The sequence below is a fragment of the Jaculus jaculus genome, chromosome 13, assembly GCF_020740685.1.
Source record: "Jaculus jaculus isolate mJacJac1 chromosome 13, mJacJac1.mat.Y.cur, whole genome shotgun sequence".
Classification (NCBI taxonomy): Eukaryota; Metazoa; Chordata; class Mammalia; order Rodentia; family Dipodidae; genus Jaculus; species Jaculus jaculus.
Window position 1 is genome coordinate 50,742,091 of NC_059114.1, and position 24,915 is coordinate 50,767,005.

A 24,915-nucleotide genomic window follows, 5' to 3' on the forward strand; every position below is an offset into this window, starting at 1 on the left:
CCAGAGTAACACTAAATTTGACTAAATCAAATACTCCAAGCTCCCATAAATACATTAAATACACAGAAAAATAGAAATAAATTTTCTCAGCTAAGTTTAAAGTTCAGTAAAAATGATATAACATATACCAGTAGCACCTTTATTCTCCAAGTATATGTTGGCTTTACTTAAAGTTAAGGAGAAAAAAGATAAACCCTGTGATTTATAATCAGTCTGAGCATCAATTCTCTTTAAAAAAAAACTTTTTCCAAATTTTCTTTTAAAAATCTCTTTGAAAAGTAGTGTACAAGTTATCATTTACTCTGAAAATCTTACTTTGAGGTATTCAAGTGTAATAAAAGATAACAGATTCAACTATCTGAATAAGTTTAACCTAAGAAGAAACAGAAATGAATGAGTTTAAATGGCTAAGTTTTTACCATATCATTGATTTGGCCTTGGTGTCCAGAAAATTCTCTGACAATCTTCCTAGTTTCGATGTCCAGAACTTTAATGGAGAAATCATCCAAGGCAAGTCCCAGAAAGCCACTAGCAAACAAGATATAGTACCAGTGTAAATAAACAGAGAGAAACAATATACCATGAATTTTAGTATATGTGCTGCTGAAGGTGAGCACTAACACCATAAATTTTAATACACCAAATATACATTTAAGAAAATCAAAAGTAATATGCCAAATATACCTTTGAAGAAATCAAACCATTATTAAGTAGTATATTATTAAGATTTTTTTTCCACTTGATAAATTCTACATTTAAGAATTTTCACCTAAACTATCCAAAAGAAAATATACTATTTTTTTTTCCAGGGGGAATCCTTTTAATGCTTAAATACAAAAAGTAAGCACTGACTTTATTTATTTTTTTTAATTTTTATTTATTTATTTATTTGAGAGCGACAGACACAGAGAGAAAGACAGGTAGAGGGAGAGAGAGAGAATGGGTGTGCCAGGGCTCCCAGCCTCTGCAAACGAACTCCAGACTCGTGCGCCCCCTTGTGCATCTGGCTAACGTGGGACCTGGGGAACCGAGCCTTGAACCGGGGTCCTTAGGCTTCACAGGCAAGCAGTTAACTGCTAAGCCATCTCTCCAGCCCAATTTTATTTTTTAACACACAAACACACATAGGTCTTCTAGTAGCCAAAATTTTCTGAGGAAATGAGCACCTGTTCTGTCCACAGCCCCATCATCCCATCTTCTGGCTGAAACCACAGCCAGCCTCTCTCTCACCAACATACACAAAGATTCCTGTGGCTGTTTTGCTCTTCAACTGTGATGTATTTTTGTCAGTTTCATTTTGTGTGCATGCCCTCTCTGACATATCCCTTCTTTACAAAGAGAAAAAGGTTGTTAATGGTCATGGCTGCTTGCTTTCTTCCAACTGGCATTAATGAGAAAATACACTACTAAAGGTTACCTGTCCCTATGTAGCAGCATCATATTTGGAGATGAATCAAGGCTCATGGAATGGATTAAAACTTTGCTTTTAAAGTTCCAAAATTTGAGCAATTGTTCACTACCAGCTGTAATTGTCAGTTGGTTTAATCCATCCACTGCAACACCTCGAACAGATCCCGTATGAGCTTTTTAAGTACATGTGAAGAGAAAAAAGGAAATGAAAACTGAAGTGCTTCTGAACAATTCATAAAAAACAGTCCCCATATTCAAATATCTACATTCGTATTATTGATATAACCTAAAATATTGATGTTATTTCTGCAATATGAGGATAGGGAAAACTAATTATTAAACTATAGAAATCAGAGATTTCAGAAAAAGTTAAAATTGTGTCTTTTGTGAGTACTTTAACATGGCATGATAATAGCATTTGCCATGTTGGCAGCCCAACTAAAACATGTTTTTTTAAAAAAAAAAAGTTGGGGCCTGGAGAGATGGCTTAGCAGCCTAAGGACCCAGGTTCGATTGTCCAGTTCCCACATAAGCAAGATGCGCATGGTGACGCATGCCTCTGGAGTTCGTTTACAGTGATTAGAGGACGTGGTGCACCCATTCTCTCCCTCTCCCCCTGCATAAATCTTTTAAAAAAAAGAAAAAGAAGAAAATCTAATACCTTGATCTTTGCCAAAACTTCCTCGATGAATACCAGATTGCATGTTATAAACATCTACAGTTCCCGATGATAGGCCTATGACTGCAAAGTTCCCACAAGAAGTTATATCCACTGCCTACAGAGAGAAAAAAAGAAAGATTAAATCTAAAATGGCACAGAAAATAAGTAATGTTTTTATTGCAGTTAATGATTTCCACAGTATTTTGCAATCTATCAATTATATCATTAAGAAAACATGGCAAGTGAAATGATTTTATTAGTTTTCTTAAATATGTTACATTACATAATTCTACTTCCATTTTTTTTTTTAATGGACTTGAATTTAACATTATGGCCTTTGGGAGTTGTTGCATTCTTGTTTATTTTTTATTTTTATTTTTATTTTATTTATTTGAAAGTGACAGACAGAAAGAGGCAGATAGAGAGAATGGGCATGCCAGGGCCTCCAGCCACTGCAAACGAACTCCACACACGTGCGTCCCCTTGTGCATCTGGCTAACGTGGGACCTGGGGAATCAAGCCTCGAACCGGGGTCCTTAGGCTTCATAGGTGAGCGCTTAACCGCTAAGCCATCTCTCCAGCCCTCTACTTCCATTTTTAAATAAGTATTAAGAAATGATCAAAGGCAATAAAGTGTAACTAGTTTACTCAATTTAAGTTTACAAAGCATAGGGAATTGTTTTTGTGGTTTCTTTAGTTGACCTAAAACTAAAAACATGGCACTTGCTAAACGTCCAATAAAGAAATCCAAACTATAGGCTAGGGAGATGTACTGGTGGGTAAGATCATTTGCTGTTTAAGTATGAAGATCAGAGATCAATTCCCAGTTCCCATGTAAAAAGAGTATGTCCACACATGCCTATAACCTAAGCACTGAGGGTGATGGAGACAGAAAAGTTGCTGGGGCTCCCTGGTCAGCCAGGTTAACAGAAAGAAGGAGAGTTCCAGGTTTAGTGACATAATCTTCTTCAGGGAAATAAGGTATATGCACACACATGTGCATAGGTGGGTGGGTTCATGTAATGGCACTCACCCAAGAAATAATTTACACCTAAATAAACATTATTTCTACAACTTAAAAGAGAAAACAACTTAAGTTTATTTAATGGTGCAGGCAACATAAACTGGATATACCACTAATACAGATTAGGGGCAAGGTAGCTTTCTTTTACAGGTGGTCAGCTAAGGAAACAGGCCCAAAAGAACATGGATGCTGCCTTGCCCTGGTGAGACTAGGACCCCAGTCTGATCCAAGATGGTGATAAGAGCAGCTTTTTGGTTCTTCCTCCTTAGCTTTCTATGGGCTTGCACCCCCATAGGTAGGACCCTTCTGAGTTGGTACTGTCTTCCTGGGCCCAATAACCAATCAAGGTCTTCTGTATTACAACTGAACTTGGTAACGAAGCTCATCCTAATGGTGTACCTAATTTGTAAAGAACTGATCCAAACCTCTATGTGAGTGAGATTTTCCCAGTTTTCTTCTTGGCTTAGGAGCTTTTCTGCTTTTTTCCTTCTTTAATAAATCTTTCATAATTAGCCCTTCTTGTATGTGCATTTTTCAGTTCTTTGCTAATCATAGGCAAGAGTTTGATACCTGAGACCCACTAACTTGGAAGGCCGAAACTCACCCAGGGCCCAGGTTCTCTCTTGCTGCATTCATGGAGGATCTATCCCATATCTGCACTCTATGAGTTAAGACATACTTCCACAATATTACAGAATATTGGCATGTACATAAAGTTCTCTAAATAATTAAAGCTTACTCCTTAACAAATATTTTAGGGAGGAAATAATACACTATGATAAAAAAAAATCCCATCTCCCTAAATGGAATATAAACATAATCTGATCTATTTTGAGTCTCATTTATTACTGCTACCCTCAGGAACTAATGGATATACTCAGCCTGTTTCTAGCAATCTCCTTTCCTAACTTATTCATTCAAATATGTTTCCTATGACAGAATACACAAAACTATCCTGTAAGGACTACTTGTGAGTAACAACTGTACATTAGTGTATGGACTCTGTAAAAGTCACTTATATTTATGCCATATACTACTTACTGGCTTTGCTCTAGGTAACTCAGCTTATTAGCACCAGTTAAGCATGTATGTACATATGTGCATAATTACCTACCTGTACACACATAAACTACTATACTTTAATAATCATTTTCAAAAGTTCAGCAAGATTGCAAGACACAAGATCAGCATGGAAATGTCAATTTTATCTTGATAAACTTACTACAAATGAGTAACCCAAAATAAAACTAAGAAAACAATTCCACTAATAATAGCAATGAAAAAGAATACTAGAACAAAATTTTATGATTATATAAAACAATACATTGGAAAGTACCAAAAATTGCCAATAAAAATGCTTCATGAATCACAGACAACATTCAAACTGATGCATAGGATTAAACTCCTGTCTTTTGGTAGAAACTGAAAACTAATAAAATACATGGGACTAGAAAAGCCAAAACAATCTTAAGGAAGAGGAACAAACTTGGAGGAGTCATACATACTTCCTATCTTCAAAATTGACTTCAGAGCTAACATAGTAAGAGAGTGTAGTCACAGTTAAAGACAGACAGATACAAATGGATCATGGCCACAAGAAAAGATGTCCAACCTTTAGGTCCTTAGGAAAATATAAATAAAAATCATATGAAGGTAATATTTCATATCTAATCCCTAGTAATTAATCTCTGCAAACTAGAAAAGACACTATTAAGGCATAAATTTGAAATGTTAAGCTATGTTCTTTCCACTGATATTGTTAGTAGACGTGTAAGAAATTTACAGGACAGCTTTAAAGGAGAAAAACACCCTAATAAATAAGCTCACTTACTGTTGCAGTGATGTCATCTGTCTTCATTCCTTTAGGCTTAAGAAAGTAGGCGCCTATTGTAGATTTCTGATAATTCCAGGTTGAGCATGATAGCTTACCTTGATGGCAAGCAATAATACCATCCCAGTCACTTTCACGGGCTTCCTCTAAACATAATTAAAATTGTGTTTACTTCTCCCATTTATTCACCCATTAGCTAAGCATCTAACATTCCATACTAGCATCCTGTACTAAGGACATAATGGTCAGACAAGCATGTTACCTCTAATAGCAACCACTTTCCCAATCTAATGGATGATTGATAAACATGATGTCAATGTATTCACTGTGGCATTGGCTAAATCAAGTAAATACATCTAACGATAGAATATGAGTAGAAGAACTTATAATGAAATGTGATGGCATGACAATTTTTCTAAGAGCACTCAGGAGGAGCTGACTGAGATTTTGGGAGATTAACAGCTGTCCACAAGGAATGGTACCACAAACAGAAATGAATAGAGTAGTTGTAGTGGTGGTAAAGCCCTACAGACCAAGAGTCCTGTGAGCAACTAACAATTGATGGCAGCACGTAAGAAGTACTTTCTTGGAAGAGATGGGAGAAGAAAAAGCAAGCGACCAAACTAGTCTTAAAAATCATGTTAAAAAGTAACATTTTACTGTAGGGTAACAAAGGGCCACTTTTTAATTTTTTGGTTGCAAGCATGACTTGGGTAAATGTTTATAAAGATTATTTAGTCTATAAGAAAACAGACAGGAAAGGGGTCCAAAAAGAAAACAAAAACAGGGCTAGAGAGATGGCTTAGTGGTTAAGGCATCTGCCTGCAAAGTCAAAGAACCTCAGTTTAATTCCCCAGGATCCACATAAGCCAGATGTACAAGGTGGTACATGTGTCTGGAGTTCATTTGCAATGGCTGGAGGCCCCGGAGTGCCCATTCTCTCTCTCTCAAATAAATAAATAAATAAATATTTTTTAAAAGAAACAAAAACAAGCAGGTTCTTATAACATGGAAATGATACTCTTTTCCTTTTTAAAAATATTTATTTATTTTTATTAACAGTTTTCATAATTGTAAACAATATCCCCTGGTAATTCTTTCCCTCTCCCCACTTTCCCCTTTGAAACTCGACTCTCCAACATATCCTCTCCCTTTCAATCAGTCTTTACTTTTATTTCATGATCTTTTCCTCCTATTATGATGATCTTATGGAGGTAGTGCCAGGCACTGTGAGGTCATGGATATCCAGGCCATTTTGTGTCTGGAGGAGCATGTTGTAAGGAGTCCTACCCTGCCTTTGGCTCTTACATTCTGTCTTCCACCTCTTCTGCAATGGACACTGAGCCTTGGAAGGTGTGATAGATATTTCAAAGCTGGGTACTCTGTGAAAGGACATTCTTAAAATACAAATGTTGTCAGCAGAGCTTTTCTTAACAGTTTTCAATGATCTCATTATTTGTATTCACTATTTTAAAAAGGCCCTTCTTGCCAGGCGTGGTGGCGCATGCCTTTAATCCCAGCACTCGGGAGGCAGAGGAAGGAGGATCACCGTAAGTTCGAGGCCACCCTGAGACTACATAGTGAATTCCAGGTCAGCCTGAGCCAGAGTGAGACCCTACCTCGAAAAACCAAAAAGGCCCTTCTTTGAAGGAAGCTCTGCTCACATGCTACTGAATACTACCATATCAGGATATTAGATCTTCATTACTTAGAACTCTATTCTCTTATGTTGCTATTTCAGCTAAAAACTTTAGTGGCTTTCATTACATAAGGCATGGGATAGAGTAAAAAGAACAATGCCCAAGGTTGACAGTTAATGAATTCATGTTGAAAAGAACTCATTTTCAGTATTCATACAAGATTAGCATATATCTGAGGTTTAACAGAGGTCAAGAGGTCAAAAGTATCCATTAAAGTAAAGAAAGTATAAAACCATTATTTTTTTTTGAGGATGAAATTACTTACCAGCTGCAAACCTTGTGATAGGTGGAAGCCTCACTGACATGGTATTTTGAAGCCCTTTTCGTTTAACTCTCTTCTTATTTATTAATCCTGGTGTTAGGGAATAGGAGACAATAGTTATGGGCTTTTGTGAATGAAAAATATACATAAAGTGAATGTTTTTCATTGTCATGTTAACTATCAAGTTTCAAGATATTCCTATTTAAGTCAGAAGCTAAACAAAGATGTTACTACTTCTATCATGGAATCATTTCTAAAGTTTAGGTGATAAAAAAGACATGAAAAGAAATTGCAACATATACATAATTAAAATAAAAGATAAAAATATTATTCTCTAATATGATGGCCATAAAATGAAGTCAATCAAAAAAAATTAGAATAGGAAACTAGAACAAGGTACAGAACCAATATAATGAAAACCCAGTAAACTCCCAACACTAGCAATAACCAATGAGAGATCAGTTTTATCCCAAACTTGGGAGGTAGAGATAGGAGAATCATTTTGAGTTTAAGCCAGCCTGGAGCTACGGATGAGTTCTAGGTCAACCTGAGCTAGACAAAACCCTTCCTGGAAAAAAAGCAAAACAAAACAAAAAGAATTAGTTTTATAAAAGTACATTTGCTGGTGAGATGGTTCAGCATCTAAAAATGTGGGCTGGACAAAAGGCCTAGTGGTTAAGGGTGCTTGCTTGTAAAGCCTGCTGTTTTGGGTTTGAGTTGTCAGTACCCACACAGACACACATAGTTATACATCCATCTGGAGTTTGTTTGCAGTGGCAAGAGATTCTGGCAGGTCCAAGCCCTTTCTCTCTGCTTTCAAATAAATTTTGAAAAATGCTTACTTGCAAAGCCTACCTTCCTGGGTTCAATTCCCAGTACCCATGCAGACCCACTCACAGGCCAGATTCACTTGCAGTGGCAAGAGGCCCTGTCTCATAGAAGGTGGAGTATAGATTAACTTCTCTGACCTACACATACACACACACATAGAATAAAAAATTTTTTTAAAATTATTCTTAAAGTGTGTTCATATTAGCAAAAAATATAAAATCCCACTAAAAATTGTATATGTACGTACAACAGGAAAAAGTTTTTTTTTAATATTTTTTAAAAAATTATTTATTTATTTGAGAGCGACAGACAGAGAGAAAGACAGAGGGAGAGAGAGAGAATGGGCGCGCCAGGGCTTCCAGCCTCTGCAAATGAACTCCAGACACGTGCGCCCCCTTGTGCATCTGGCTAACATGGGACCTGGGGAACCGAGCCTCGAACCGGGGTCCTTAGGCTTCACAGGCAAGCCCTTAACCGCTAAGCCATCTCTCCAGCCCAGGAAAAATTTTTTTTAAAAAGCCTTTACTGCAGAACATAAAACACAACTTAAAGTAAAGATACAATTTTTAGCTAAGAAGAGTTATAAAGGTATCAAATCACTCTATTTTAATTTTGAAATGAATTATTTTAGACAATGATTTTTAAAATTCTAAAAGTCATCTGGACAATGAGTTGTTATTTTTATTTTGGTTTATCAAGGTAGAGTCTTACTCTAGTCCAGGCTGACTTGGAATTCACTATGTAGTCTCAGGCTGGCCTTAAACTCACAGCAACCCTCCTACCTCTGCCTCCCCCAAGTACTGGAATAAGAGGTGTGTGCCACCATACCTGACAAATGAGTAACTATTAATAAGACTTGAAAAACAATTTTTTAAACAAATTTTACAAAGGCTGAAAACCATGAAACAAAAATAAAATGAACCCTGTAAGTCAGAGTGAAATACTGCTTACTTTTTGCTTTCTCTGAGCTTACTGACACACTTAAAGTTCTGCAGTATACCAATGGCTCCTTAGGTTGCCAATGTGTCTTGGGTGGCAGCAAAGTGCTCTTATCTAACTTGATAAAATAACATTATAATGGCACCTCAACCACTTCAATAGCAACTTGGATGTTAGGGGATTTCTAGTACCTCTTTCATATACTTTTATAAAAAGGGATGGACTGAAGATAACATGTCCTTCAGGTCTCTCGGTATCTTTAAAGTTTTATTTTTTTCTTTTGTAGTCAGTAGCTTATATTTTTATTTTGCAAATAACTTACCATGCCCCAAGCTCTTGTTGAATTTTTCATGTACTGTAGAAAATGACTGAAGAGTTCCATCTTGACCTGTTGACATATACAGGAAATTCCTAATTAAACAGCACTACCAACAGTAGAACACATGAATCATAGATGCTAATACGTTAGGTCCTATGAATTGCTTAGTGGTACAGTTTGTAACACTTTAGAGACATTCCAACCTAGAGCATTCATCTTTCTTTGCTTCCTTACTGTGCAGAGTGATATCAGACCCCTCGGGTTCCTTCTGGTACGCCTTCCCCATCAGGATGGGCTGTAACCTTAAACGACTAGTCTGCAAGAAAGTTTCACTATGAGTTGGAAACAAGCAAGTGACCAGCTCATTCAAAGAAATATCCTTGGGCTGAAGAGATGGCTTAGCAGTTAAGGCACTTGCCTGTGAAGCCTAAGGACCCATGCTTGACTCTCCAGGTCCCACACAAGCCAGACGTGCAAGGTGACACAAGTGCACAAGCCTGCACATGCGCACAAGGTGGTGCACGTGTCTGGAATTCGATTACAGTAGCTGGAGGCCCTAGCATGACAATTTTCTTTCTTGTTCTCACTCTCTTGCATTAAAAAAAAAAAAATTCTCAGATCAGCACTTAGAAGAGGCAAAATCATCCTGGAGACTATGAACAATAAACTCCCTCAGAAACTCCTATTGGCAGAAGATGCTGAAAATGAACTAATTAACACATTGGCCATGAGATATGAAATAGCACAGCTTTTTAAAGACTTTGTCATAAAGAACAACTTTATACTTTACTGACAGTGTGAAACATTTCTCTTTGTAGCAGTATCTTAGACTGTATTAAGACTGTGAGATTAGCAGAATTTGAGAAAGCATGCTCATATTTAAGTAAAATTTTCTGAATATTTAAAAGAAAAGAGATTTAAATATAAAATGTTTCCAGCTATCAAATGGATACTAAGTTTTTACCTCTCAATACTTAGGGAAATAATAATATGAAGAAAAGAAACTCACTTGCACTTAAAATTTGTTGTCCATTTTGTCCATAATATCTGATGCTGGTAAGAGAAGCACTATGTCCCATTCTGAATCGTAGCAAACGTCCTTCACCTGTAGGACCATCAAATATCCATATCTGCCAAGAAATGAATGGTAAGATTGTTCCCAAAGGGCTATCTCATCTGCAAGCAGTCAAGTCACCTTCTAAATACATTGGCTAGCATTGAGTAGTAGTGCTTGCTATACCATTGGCCCAGAAGTAGGGATTAGAGGAAAAATAAAATGCATGTCTTTTTCACTTCATTGTGGTCATGTCTCCTGCTATGTTTTTGTTTATCTATCAATCTTATCCCAGATTCCTGCAGTCTTATAAGAGAAAATAGGCTTAGAATAACCCCAAGCCAGACGTGCTTAGAAGATGACAAGAATAATCACAATACCCTGAGAGCATTGTCAGCGCCATTTGTAACAAGAAGAGGTTCTCTATGAAGAAAAGTCAGCCCGGCAATTGCTGTGGAGTGTGCATTTCTCATCTGATTGATTAATTTTTTGTCTTCCAGATCCCAGAGTCCAATATGGCCACATGGGCTTCCAGCTGCCATTATGGGATGACCATCTATTATTAAAATAAAAGCATCAGAAAAAAACATTTGCCTCCCCAAGACAATTATCATTCAATTTATAAATGCAATTAATCTTCCTATTTTCTTGTGCTTCTCTTTACTTTAGTATTTTATTAATTTCCATTAGGTTAAACCACAATATTCATTAAGAAAAATGTCCACAACTCTTAAAGAGAAGCATCTTAGGTATTCTTAATTACCAAGATTAAATAAGTTAAAGGTACCTGTGCGAAATGAAATGGAAGTAATTGGTCCCCAGTCCTGACGAAACTTCATCAATGTTTCATCAAACTTAATGTTATGAATGATAACCTGACCTGACATAAGACCAACAGCAACAACATCCAATGCGGGTGCCTGAAAATTAAATTGTTCAGATGAAATAATCTCAGTGTGAATTATTGTGTCATGAAAAGAAGTGAAATGCCTTCTTGAAGACACATACACACCACTAGTTTTAATTTTGGCATTTTCTATCTCCTATTGACATGGATGTATTTTGATTTTTCTAGGGCTGGAGAGTTGAATTGGCAGTTAAGGCACTTGCCTGCAAAACCTAAGGACCCAGGTTCAATTCCTCAGTATGCACATAAAGCCAGATGCACAAGGCAGCACATGCACCTGGAGTTCATTTGCAGCAGCTAGAGGCTCTGGTGCACCCATATTCATTCTTTCATATTCATTCTCATATTCTCTCTCTCTCTCTCTCTTTCCCTGTGTGTGTGTGCATGTGTGTATACCTCTTTCTCTCAAATAATAACTGCATTAATTAATTAAAAAGGATGACTTTTCCAAATTACTTTCCAGCTTCCCTTCTGCTGGTCAAGATACCTTCTGAACCTCTATAGTGAAGCTGATGTGGCAAGACAATAGCTACATGGAAAAGGAAGCTGACTGGGCTGGAGGGATGGCTTAGCAGTTAAAGCATTTGAAGGACCCAGGTTCGATTCCCCAGGACCCAAATTAGCCAGATGCACAAGGGGGCACACACATCTGGAGTTCATGTGCAGTGGCTGGAGGCCCTGGCATGCCCATTCTCTCTTTCTCCCTCCCTTCTTCCCTCTTTCTCTGTCAAATAAATAAATAAAAATAAAATATTTTTGAAAAAAGAGAAAAGGAAGCTGACATGTGAAATCACTACTAGAAGAGACAGAAAAAAAGTCCTAAAACATAATATCTTGGTATTAGTATAGCAACATAAGCACCCAACTCACAAATGAAATAAAGAATTATCAAAGAAAATCCTGTGAAACGTGTTAAGACAAAATATGTTTTACAATTAGTTTGTTAAAGTGCTAATATTCTAGGATTACTGGTGTTATAATGGTCTAATATACAGGCTTTACTACCCAGATGAATATCTACTATCACTATAGAATGAAATTAGATTAAACATTTCATTAGTCTGCCATCAAATGCCTACTTTATGCCAAACTGGAGAAGTAACAGGTGTTCAAAACAAATAGGATTCCTCGCTTTCAAAATACGTAATCAAGCTGGGTGTGGTGGCACATATCTTTAATCCCCAGCAATTCAGGAGGCAGAGGTAGAAGGAATGCTCTGAGTTCAAGGCCAGTCTAGAACTACAGAGTGAGGCACGGATGGTTCAACACATGTAAAGCATCCCATAAGTGGACTGAAGGACAGAAGCCACAGGATCATTTAACAAAATCCTCTCTCTTCTTATGACAAAAGGTGAAGTTAGTGATGGAGGGAATACATCTAAGCAGAATAAAGGCTACATATGACAAACCCATAGCCAACATCATGCTAAAGGAAGAAAAACTCAAAGCATTCCCACTTGAACAGGAACAAGTCAAGGGTGTCCATTCTTTCTACTCTCAATAATATGATGCCTCAAGTCACAGCTGGACCAGTGAAGAGAGAGAAAAAAACATGGGATACAAATAGGAAAGGAAGAGTTACAGTCCTTATTGGCAGAGAGTATGATTCTATACATTAGACTCTCAAGACCATTGAAAATTCCCAACGACAGGATACAAAATTAACATTAAAAAAATGGGAAGTTTTTCTACATGCCAATGACAAACTTAAGAAGGAATCTCATTCACAATATCCTCAAAAAACAGAATCTTGGAATCAACCCCATCAAGAAAGTAAATGATCTTGTTGGGTGTGGGGGCACACACCTTTAATCCCAGCACTGGGGAGGCAGAGGTAGGAGGATTGCCATGAGCTCGAGGCCACCTGAGACTACCAAGTGAATTACAGGTCAGCCTGGGCTAGAGAGAGACCCTACCTTGAAAAACCAAAAGAGAAAAAAAAAAGTAAATGATCTTTATAATCTAAACTTTAAAACAGTCCTCCTGTATTCATGAATCACAAGAATATGGTGAAAATGGCTATCTTACAAATACTAATGCACAGATTCAATGTAATCCCAAACAAAATTCCAGTATTCTTCTTCATAGAAATAGAAAAAAAAAACCCTAAAATACAAATGGAAGCACAAAAGCAATCCTGAGTAAAATAAAATAATGCTGCTAGAGATATCATCATACCTGATTTCAAGTTGTACTAAAAACCATAGTAACACAAACAGCATGATACTGGTACAAAACAGTCATGTCGACGAATGAAGTAGAACAGAGGACCCAAATTAAATCCACACAACTACAGCCACTTGATTCTTGACAACAATACCAAAAATACAAACTGGAGAAAAGACTGTATCTTCAACAAATGGTGCTGGGAAAACTGGTTATTGGGCTGGAGAGATAGCCTAACAGGGCACCTGTTGGAAAAGCCAGCTTTATATCTGAGAGGATTGATATCTAGAATATACAAAGAACTCAAAAAGTAAACATAAATAAAATTAACAACCCAAACAGAAAGTGAGCTATGGAATTGAAAAGAGAGTTCCCAAAAGAGGGAATACAAATGGCAAATAAACTTTTAAAAAATTGTTCAGCATCTTTAACCATCATGGAAACGCAAATCAAAGTGACTGTGAGATTCTGAGTTGCTCTAGTCAGTGTGGAGAAAGGTATACTACTATACACAGCAGACATCCTGCATATGCCTATTCATTTACATGTCTGGCTGATTCATAAAAACAAAAGGCAGTTTCTTTTGGAAGAGTTTACCAATGAATAAACATTAAGATTTGGGTCTTGGCAATGGAGAGATGGTTCAACAACTAAAGACGCTTGCTTGCAAAGCCTTACGGCCTGGGTTCAGTTCCCCAGTGCCCAGATGAAGCCAGATGAGCAAAGTGGTTCATGTATCTGGAGTTCATTTGCAGTGACTGGAAGCCCTGGAATGTCCATACTCACTCTGCCTCAGCCTCATTTTTTCTCTCTCAAGTAAATAAATATGACCTACAGTTTCCTTAAATCACACTGGAAACTCATTTTTGTTCTACATAAGGTACTTTAACATGCTTGTAAGATGATTAATAAACAAGGTTCTATAGCAACCATGGGTTTAGAGTCTAACTCCAAACACAAAGATTCCAGAAACTTTTACAGGCAAAGCATCATTATTGCCCATTTTCAATTCATATAATATTTTTAAAATACTATTTCCTGAAAATAAGTTACAAAGCTGAATGCTAATTTTTTCCTTAGGTTTAAAAATATGGTTAATATGAAAAAATTATGACTTTAACAGAAAGATACTAACCTGTTGAAGAGCTGTCACTCCAACTTTCCACCCTGGAAACGTATATAGAAGCTTACTACGAGAAGAAAAATACTTTAAAGTTATTTTTTTTTTAAGAGGAAAACAAAATCAACTATATATTCAGAATGTGAAATATTAGGTGTTATCTACCAAATGTGTTACTTTACTAAGCACCATCCTAAGAACATATATAACTTATTATTCAAAATCATTACATGAGGCAAGTATTAGCACATTTTTTTCAGAAAAAGCAACTGAGAAAATCATGTCAGTTAAGATAAAGTAACGGGTGTCCAGATGCATTCTGGTACCCACACTGCTAACTGCTGTGCAATACTACCTCTTAAATACCCATTCTCTCTTTCTCTGCTTGAAAATAAATAAACAAAATATGTTAAAAATTTAGCATACAAACAGATTCCATTATTCACTGCAGTTTATTTCTAGAAATATCACCGAAGGAAATATACTGGATTTCTATCAAAATAGCACTTGTACATTACATGAACTATTGAACAAAAATAATGCAGCTCTCAGGTTCAGAATTAAACCATGAATGACAAATAAGTACATGGAACAGAAACATCTGAAATCATACTAATAATCATTAAAGCACATTAAATGCTACAAATGGGCACAAATTAGTTTATCCAATAATCACAATAGATATTTAAAGTACAGCAAAGAATGTGAATATCAAAGGACCTGGGACATAACTTGAAGTGCAGAGGCAGTATGTCGGCCAATATCCCTAGGCCTAGCACTGAGTAGGCAGATAACAGTTGATTGTTAGATTAAACTGAAATTTTGATTCAAAACTAAGAACTCAGACAATCACTAAACCTTTCCCTTTCAGTTAGGAACAATTTGGATGGTTACTATCTTTGCTTATTTTAATGCCACAGGAAAAATGCTGAGCTATTTCTCTTCTCTTGGGATAAATGTTCACATAACAAGCACATGTACTTAGCCTTCCATCTATACCAATATTAAAATAGATATTCATTATATTGATATACCAAAGTATTTCTCTTTACAAACTATTTCCAAATGCCAGCACTAAATGAACACCGATTTGTTTTTTTGTCTCTCTTTCTTAGTTCAGCAAAAACTAAAAGCTGCTCAATTACTTTACTAGAGCCTCTCTATATCTACATGGACTCTTGCCAGTTAGTGAGCCATTAGTACATACTTTTCAATGTCATTTATGAAACTGCCCATCATGTACCAGGACCACATGTCAGATTTCACATATATGCTGTTACAGGCAACAACTTTAAAAGCATTCATACAAGGGCAGACAGAATTGACAGACTTCAGGATCCTTTAGGAAGTAGGTAAGGATAAGGAGAACTGCCTAAGTTATTTTGAAAATAAAGCACTTACTTGGATTTTACATTCCATAACTGCAGACTTCCTTGTTCACTACCCAGAAGTACTTTATTCAAGTAGGTACTTGGATGCAAAATTGTAGAAATTTTAAAAACTGACTTATCAAAAGTCAACCGCAGATATTCCTCTACAAAAGCAAAAGTTATAATAGCTTAATATGTTTCACATACTCATATCTACCACTTTAAGTTCATTACATCGGAGTCTCAATATTAACCTTAAAACATATCCATGAGAAATAAATGTGATATGGTAACTTCTAAATGTCACTTAGACTATCAAAAATGATTGACAGAGGCTGAGGAGATGGTTCAGTAGGTCCAGTGCAATGTAAGCATGAGGATCTGTGTTCAGACTCCAAATACCTACATAAAAGCCTGGTGTGGTGACCCATGCCTATAATCTCAGTGTGGAGAGGCAGAGGTAAGAGATTACTAAAACTTGCTGACTAGCCAGTCTAGTCAAATTAGCGAGTCCCTGTTTCTGAGGGAATCCTTTTCTCAAAAAGAAAAAAAAAAAAAAAAAAAAAGGATTGACTGTGTAGGAAATCGGACTTTAACCTCTGGCCTCCAAAAGTCATGTGATGGTGATCACACAAAAGCACACAGACTCCTATTCACATATGAACATGAATATATACACATACACATATAAACAATCTGTAAATTCTAATAAAAATACTATTCAAAGTTACCCTGCCAAATTGGTTTAACAGTTAAGGCACTTGCCTGTGAAGCCTAAAGACCCAGGTTCAATTCCCCAGGTCCCACATAAGCCAGATGCACATGGTGGCACATGTGTCTGGAGTTCGTTTACAGTGTGGCTCGAGCTCAGGAGTGGCCATTTTCACTCACTCACTCACTCTCTCTCTCTAAAATAAATAAATAAAGATAAACCTTTAAAATAAGTAAATAAAAGGAAGGATTAAAAATAATCCTGGGGAATAGCACAAATATTTTTATAATTTGACCAAGGTAGGAAAGAATGCACTAAATGAAGAGAAAATGATCTGCAATGTTCTATGAACCATTCAAACATATGAGAGGGCTGGAGGGATGGCTTAGCAGTTAAGGTGTTTGCCTGCAAAGCCAAAGAACCCAGGTTCAATTCCCCAGGACCCACACAAGCCAGATGCACAAGGTAGCAAATGCATCTGGAATTCATTTGTAGTGGCTGGAGGCCCTGGCGCGCTCTCCCTCTCCCTCTCTCTCTTTCATAAATAAAAAAAATGTTTCTTTAAAAAAGCATGAAGAGGGCTGGAGAGAGCTTAGCAGTTAAAAACGCTTGCCTGTGAAGCCTAAGGACCCCGTTTCGAGGCTCGATTCCCCAGGACCCACGTTAGCCAGATGCACAAGGAGGCGCACTCGTCTGGAGTTTGTTTGCAGTGGCTGGAAACCCTGGCGTGCCCATTCTCTCTCTTTCTCTCTCTGTCTGTTGCTCTCAAATAAATTAAAAAAAAAAAAAAAAATGAAGAAAGCCGGGCATGGTGGTACACACCTTTAATCCCAGCACTTGGGAGGCAGAGGTAGGAGGATCACCTTGAGTTTGAAGCCACACTGAGACTACATAGTGAATTCCAGGTCAGCCTGTGAGACCTTACCTCAAAAAGAAAAAAAAAAAAAAAAAAAGGTATCAAGAGGAAACCTCAGTGAAACAAACAATATAATAATACTCTTACATATTTAGTGAGAAGACTTTCCAATGGAGATAGAAAAATAATTTATAAATCTGTGGACTAGGGGACTGGGACAACAAGTAATTACTTCCTATATGATCAAAATTATTAGAAATGTTTATGGGCTAGAGAGATGGCTCAGTGGTTAAAAGTACTTGCCTATAAAGCCTGCTATCCTGGGTATCTCCAGTACCAACAAAAAGTCAGATGCACAAAGTGGCACATGCATCTGGGGTTCATTTGCAGTGGCAAAATCTCTCTCGACCCTTCTGCTTACAAATAAATATTAAAAAAGAAATCTTATGTTTATTGTATTTAAAATTCTTATTTGATTTTTGCTTTTCATTTCACAGTTTGCCTGTAATTGACACAATTTTTTACTAAATTTAGCAACCAATTTAGTACTAAAGCAAGCAGTGAAAAAGCACAGATGCAGGGGGAACGTATATAGACTACATGGAATGCTATTTTCACAGCTTGCCTCTATTTGCAAATAGTAGTTTTACTTCAAGTCACTATAAACAACTTCATGAAGACTTTGAGTTGATGTGAAATGGAATGGAAAAGCTAGCACCAAGAAAGCCTGTGAGTCTGCTGGAGCCACATCCTGAGACCTTATGGAGCCACTGCACCATTTATAGGAAATATATTTGAAATTTTATTCTCGTACTTTAGTAAAACAAAGAAAGGTTTAGTAATTCAAACTCAAAAATCTCCAAGTTACTTACTAAAAGAAAGTAGCCATTAATCATTATTAAGAAGTAATATGAACTAAAAATGTAAACAGATTAAAGAACTTACTAGATTCAGTTTATGATGGACCCTCGGTATCTTATTAAAGAAAGCTAGTGATATTCTGACCTTACATTCCTTTGAAAATGCAGTCTCAGTGCTACCACACATCAGTTAAATGGTACTAACTCATATCCCTGGAAAGGATATGCCTTTTTGAGGTTACATGATCATCTATGTTTACTGTGATAGCTGTAGTTCCTAGCCAAAATTCCTAATGTATTGCTAACCATGGAGAAGTACAATGGAAAATGTATTAGCTGAGATAAGTACATTTGACAGCCTGTAAATAGTTTAACAAGCTGAATGTAACTGCTCATCTATTCAGAACTTTCTCTTATAAATAGTTTAACAAACTGAATGTAACCACTCATCTATGTAGAACTTTATATCACACATGCTAATAAGCATTATTACTTTTTTAATGTTTGCATGTACAACCTCTAGTACAGAAGTTAGGTTTACAAAGATTTTTAACCATCTAAAACTAAAGCAAATAAATGAGTTAATTCTTACCTTCTGAATATATGTGCCAAATAATAAGAATGCTGTCAGTGTCAATAGATATAATGTGATCCCCAAAGGGTTGCAAAAGATGGATTTCTGCCTTATGACCTTTAAAGGTATGCACTACCTATAAAGTCAAAGTTTGAAAGAAATTCATATTAATCACTTACCAATGTAATTACTATTCCTATTATCCAAAGGCATGTAATAATAAAAAATGCTTATATAAAGAAATGTTGGTCCAATGCTTGATTACTTGAGGTTGATGATCAAATAGTAAGGAACCAAGCCTGTTCATCAATGCTCTCTCAACCAGTTCATGAAGGAATTGTAACATGGAGTAGGAACACAACAGAAGTGAGAGCTCAGGGCCAGCCTCCCTTGTATACGTAGAGAAGTAGCATGCATTGATATAGGTCCCTCCTTGCCCAATTCAGCCAGTGCAAATCCCTGCATCCTAGGGAAACGGTACGCTATAGAAAGCTTACCTTTACAGAGTCCATTACCACTACCTTCCGAATGAGCTGGGATAGAGCCATGTCCAGCACTTCTTTAAACTTTCTACTTTGGCACAGAGACACTTATCCTTAAAGTAGCTGATGTCTCCATAAGTTTCTCCTTCATGCTTTCAGTTTCCCCCAGATTCCCACAACAGTATTCTTCTCCTTGACTCTTTGCTCCAAGGGGTGGTCAATTTGCCCCATGGTTTACAGTTTCTCATGTCTCCTACCTCTATTTTGTTTCTCTATAGCTGACATAGTTTTCCACTGCGTCTTTATCTACATGCATGTATATATGTGTATATATATATATGGACATAAGTACATGTAAATATTTATAGATGAAACCAGTTTTCTCTTCTTTTAGAAAACTGACTTGGCATTGAAAAGAAAATTACATAAGTTAAAATAAAATAGTTCTGTGATACAGACCTCTTTATTACGGGCAAATGCAGAGAAAACATTCCCATACGCGGCAAAGACTAGCCTCCCATCAGCAGCCATACAGCAGATATCTTGTGGGACAGAATTACCTAGAAGAAAATAGGAAAGAAATATAATATCTATATATAGTTTATATAGCTATATATATATAATTATATATATATATGTAAAATAAAAAGAAAGCTGAGAATCACAGAATATAATTTTGACACTAATGTTATAACATTTAGGTCATGTAGACATAACAATGTAATTCATAAAAAATGTATAAGTAAATCATGGCTGGGGAGATGGCTTAGTGATTAAGGCATTTGCCTGCAAAATCAAAGGACCTAGGTTTGATTCCCCAGGACCTACACAAGCCAGATGCACAAGGTGGCACATGCATCTGGAGTTTGTTTGTAGCAGCTGGAGGCCCTGGCGTGCCCATTCTCTATAGGTCTCTTTCTCTCAAATAAATAAGTAAAAGTAAAAATATTTACAATAGAAAAAAATGTAAATCATAACCTAGACCCACACCTAACTTTATCCTTTGGACCAACTGCAAGAAACTCCATATGGTGTTTTTATGCTGACCCTTAAAATAATTAAAGACAATATGGTTTCTATGTAGTCTTCTTTAAGATATATATGCCACCTATCAAGCCAGTTCTCACATGATATAATTTCTCATCTCCTCTGACTGAAATGGGCATACCTTCCTTTTCTTTTGGTTTCCTCTCTTAGGGCTGGGAGGTCAAGACAAAAGATAGTGTTAAGTATATTAATACTACACACTTCATTTGGAAACTTAGTTTCCCAACTTTTCTAGGTCTCTCACTCACATTTGAGTTCAACTGAGTTTTTTATTTTCTGCTGCTTACTTATCTTTAAAAACAAATTCAAGTTTATCCAACTAAACAATGGATTCCTTATTGAGTTTTCTGTCTCACAAGGATCCTATTTGAAGATAAAACTCCCACCTCTCAGTTCTGAAAAGTCCTTTATTCTACTAACCAGTTTTCAAAATAAAGAAATAAGTATACATCTTACTGAAGAAAAAAAAATTGAACCTCTTCTTTATAGTAGAAAAGAATGGAAGGAAATCACTGTTTAGTAACATTATGCTCATAAGTGATTCAAGCAAGTACCATCATTAAACTTCCAAAGGTAACAGGATCTTATAGGACAATTAGTAACAAGAGCAAAACAGTAACTTAAAAAGGAGTTTCCGAGCCGGGCGTGGTGGCGCACGCCTTTAATCCCAGCACTTGGGAGGCAGAGGTAGGAGGATTGCCATGAGTTCAAGGCCACCCTGAGATGACAGAGTTAATTCCAGGTCAGCCTGGATCAGAGTGAGACCCTACCTCGAAAAACCAAAAAAAAAAAAAAAAAAAAAAAAAATTAAAAAAAGGAGTTTCCTAGCAGGGTATGGGGGCACACACTTTAATCCAAGCACTAGGGAAGCAGAGGTAAGAGGATCACTGTGAATTCAAGGCTAGCCTGAGATTACATAGTAAATTCCAGGTCAGACTGGGCTAGAGTGAGACCCTACCTCGAAAAACCAAAAAAAAAAAAGGAGTTTCCAAACTAATGCCACCTTAACCAAATCATTGACAGAATAGACTTAATCAATAGCATGTGCCCCTTGATGTAATGTACAGAGAAGTCAGCATCATTTCTTTGTTGTTTCTGCCAGAGGGGACAACTTGAATATAACTAGGAGTAAGATGAGAAAAATGCAAACTGAGGAAAAGTCAAAAAAATAAAAACAAAACGCATTTGCCTGTCCTATTAAGAAGCTGTTAAGTGTTGGGCTGGAGAAGGCTTAGCGGTTAAGGGGCTTGCCTGAGAAGTTTAAGGAACCAGGTTTCATTTCCCAGAATCCATCTAAGCCAGATGCACAAGGTAGCACATGCATCTGGAGTTTGTTTGTAGTGGCTAGACACCCTGGCACACCCATTCTTCTCTGTCTCAAATAAATAAATAAAAATAAAAAGGTTAGTGTTATCTGTAAATATAACTTAGAGGTACAGTAGCAACTTAGTATGTACAGGGTACTAGGTTCAACACCCAGCATCACAAAAATATACAAACAGGGCTGGAGAGAAATCTTGGCCATTAAGGGGCCTGCCTGTAGAGCTTAAGGATCCGGGTTCAATCCCCAGGACCCATGTAAACCAGATGCACAAGGTGGCTCATGCATCTGGAGTTTGTTTGCAGTGGCTGGAGGCCCTGGTGTGCACAATTCCCTCCCAAATAAATAATAAAAAATAAATAAATAAATGGATACAAATATTTTTAAAAATAAATAAATAAAAGGACCAACTTAATAAGTAGTAAGTCATTTGTGGTGAAACACAAAAGCTCCAAAGAAGAATTCCAAACAAACTAAGAGACATGACAATTGACAAAACATGGTCTTGTCTGAGACTTCTGTTGTTTTTTGCTATAAGGTTTTAATCAGCCCTGGACTTACTTTCTTTCTTCGTTTTTTAAGTTTCTTTTATTTATTTATTTGCTTGATATTTTTATTAGGCATACATACTGAATTCCTTATTTGTTCTATAAGCCTTAAATTTAAATTAAAAAATAAAGATATTAAGCATGCACAGATTGAGAACAAAGTACACACTTACTTACTGCAACCAGACTAAGTTTCTGAACCTGTGTAAAAAAGAAAAGAAAGGATATGCTTAATATTTTCATTAACAAAAGCAATTAAAAAAATTTAAGACCTGAATAAATACTAAGTAATAACCTTGTACATAAATGTGTTCTACTGCCCTGCCTAAAAATAAAATAGAATTAAATAAAACAAAAAATCACAGACACTATGATTAAGAAAGCTGAAATATTTAACTGTTTTATCAGAAATGGTGATGGAAGGAGACAGGCAAGTTTCTATAAAGCATCAGAGTAACTACTTTAAATGTCTGTGGGTCATGTTGGTCATACAGTTTCTGTGGTAGCCACTCAATCAACTCTGCTACTGATGGATGGATAAAGGCAGACACATATAGTAAGTCAATATGCATGGGTGCACTGCAGTGAACTTTTACGAATTGATACTAAAATCTCATCTTCAGTTCCATCCTCCAACTTTTATAGCAATATCAAAAAATTCGTAACTCCTGCATCACACGTAAGCAAAGAGTGGGCAGCAGGGCTGACTTGCAGATTCTAATACATGGTTACTAATCTAGCTGCATAACTTTAAAAATGAATGTTATTAACTCTGTGTGCCTCAAATTCTTCTGCAAAATAGGGATGAATTATGGAATCTTGAAAATTCAATGAGATTTCAAGTTACTTTTTGTGAAATAAGAATGGAGTCAGGCGTGGTGGCACACACCTTTAATCCCAGCACTCAGGAGGCAGAGGTAGGAGGATTGCCCTGAGTTCAAGGCCACCCTGAGACTACATAGTGAATTCAAAGTCAGCCTGGGCCACAGTGAGACCCTACGTCTAAAAAACAAACAAACAAATAAAAAACTGAAATGTTTATTAAAGTTACATTTTTAGAAAAATTTAATTCTAAAAACACATCAGGACTAAAGAGGGCCTTGGGCTGGAGAGATGGCTTAGCGGTTAAGTGCTTGCCTGTGAAGCTTGCCTGTGGACCCCGGTTAGAAGCTCGATTCCCTAGGACATCTGGAGTTCCTTTGCAGTGGCTGGCGCGCCCATTTTCTCTCTCTCTCTCTGCCTCTTTCTCTGACGCTCTCAAATAAATAAATTAAAAAACGTATTTTAAAGAGGGCCTTAATATTAATTTTTTTCTGATGAAATTTCAATGCCCAGGTAAGTAAGTACACCATTTCTAAATGTGTTGTCTCCTAACCACCTGGGTTGTTTGGAAGCACTGTATGAGTGTGGTTTTGTGTATAACAGTATCAAAAAGGCACTACACCAAATACAACTCCAAGAACTTTTTCTTAAAAGTAATAAAGTTACATTTCAGATAGGAAACTTCAGCAAAGCCTATTCTGCAAGCAAGGAACAAGTATAAACAGATGCTTCTACGAGGTTAATAATGTCCCCATAACCCCCCCTTTCTCCATTACTAAGGCACTTTTTCAGCACTCTAATGCTCATCACCACCCACTTTTGCACACATTCAACTGCCTCCCAACCTGCAGCGGTTCATGTTAAGAAACCGCTTGACTTTCACAACCATCCTGGGAGAACTGCACATCAGGCTTTCCCGAATAGGTGCTCAATTAACACCGAGCCCTATCATATTATCTCCCTGTGCTCACAAAACTTATTCTTTTGGATAAAAGAAATAACAGAAGTCTGTTGCAACGACTGACGAGCTACTAAAGAAGAAAAACCATGACGAAGAATCAGGAAAATCTTAGCCAGTAACTAGACTTTCCTAACATTTACTTTCTTACTTTTTACAGAGTTGCTAAAGGGTAATGAAACCTATTCCGAAGTCACTCCAAGTCTTAACAATGAAACTTCCGGAATGAAGTTTCCTATCTGAAACTTTGTCGGATACCCAAGGTTGGCTCAGTCGAAGTTTAGGGATACTGGATTCCTACCAAATGTGAAGGGTCCCAGAAATCATAATCTCACCCAATCCATGTCTTCCAATGAATTTTAGTCTGAATTCTCTAATCCAGTTTTTGTTACCAATTACACCATAAAACGGCTTGCAAAGCCTTCCTCGCGGGGTTGAGAGGGATGGGCAAAAATTATGAATGGGAGGGTCAGGGTCTCATTTATGTGTACAACCTCCAATAAAGGCCAGTAACTACCAAGCCGGGGTCCTGCTACGGAAATGAGGCGCTCCTTCCCCCGGTGGGAGGCCGCCCTCGAAACTGGCCCTGGGGCGGGGGGGGGGCAGCCAGAGGATCCGTGAGCACATGGACCGGGTGAGGACGGCGACGGGCCAGGGACGCGTTGAAAGGAAGGCAAAAAGCCAAAGGGGAAAGCCTGGGCGGCCGGGAGGGGGCCGCGGGCTGCGCCCGGGCCGAGCCGGGGCGGGGAGGCGGCTCTCGGGCACCACTCACGTCGTACGTGTGGAAGCTCTTGCCCACGCAGGTCGTCACGCAGAAGCGGCGCTTCAGGGCGCTGTAGCGCACCACGTGTGGAATGTCGCTGCTGAACAGCCCCAAGGCCCGGAAGCCCGCGAACAGCGCGCTGCCCGCGCGGCCTTGCGCGGCGCGCTCCATCCCCACGCCGCGGCCGGCCCCGCAGCTCCTCGAGCAGCGCCCACCTCACGCCCCGCGCGGACGGCGCTCGGCGGCAGCGCGAGAGCCGCAGCACTTCCGGCACCCGGTACCAATGGTGTTCGCGCAATCTGCACCCCCCCCCCCCCCAACCAGCAGTGCAACACAGAAAGAGTTCCCATCGGGACCCGCAGCAGAGGCGGGGCTTTG

The 24,915-nt window shown here is 37.7% G+C and overlaps 1 protein-coding gene across 2 annotated transcripts in view; it reads right to left on the minus strand.

Moving 5' to 3' along the window:
* Wdr36 (WD repeat domain 36) overlaps positions 1–24,708 on the minus strand; it is a 43,383-nt gene extending 18,675 nt beyond the window's left edge. The window contains exons 1-15 of one of the 2 annotated variants that reach the window (XM_004652478.3): positions 24,547–24,708; positions 22,168–22,195; positions 19,538–19,638; positions 18,615–18,732; positions 15,626–15,758; positions 14,240–14,294; positions 10,819–10,951; positions 10,412–10,587; positions 9,987–10,107; positions 8,981–9,046; positions 6,892–6,978; positions 4,927–5,072; positions 2,072–2,186; positions 1,418–1,583; positions 420–528 (exon numbers count right to left, since the gene is read on the minus strand). In XM_004652478.3, the coding sequence (XP_004652535.2) occupies positions 420–528; positions 1,418–1,583; positions 2,072–2,186; positions 4,927–5,072; positions 6,892–6,978; positions 8,981–9,046; positions 9,987–10,107; positions 10,412–10,587; positions 10,819–10,951; positions 14,240–14,294; positions 15,626–15,758; positions 18,615–18,732; positions 19,538–19,638; positions 22,168–22,195; positions 24,547–24,708 (1,716 nt within the window). The remainder of the gene's footprint in view (positions 1–419; positions 529–1,417; positions 1,584–2,071; positions 2,187–4,926; positions 5,073–6,891; positions 6,979–8,980; positions 9,047–9,986; positions 10,108–10,411; positions 10,588–10,818; positions 10,952–14,239; positions 14,295–15,625; positions 15,759–18,614; positions 18,733–19,537; positions 19,639–22,167; positions 22,196–24,546) is intronic. The other variant, XM_045133089.1, reaches the window with a different exon arrangement.
* Between the last annotated feature and the right edge of the window lie 207 nt (positions 24,709–24,915).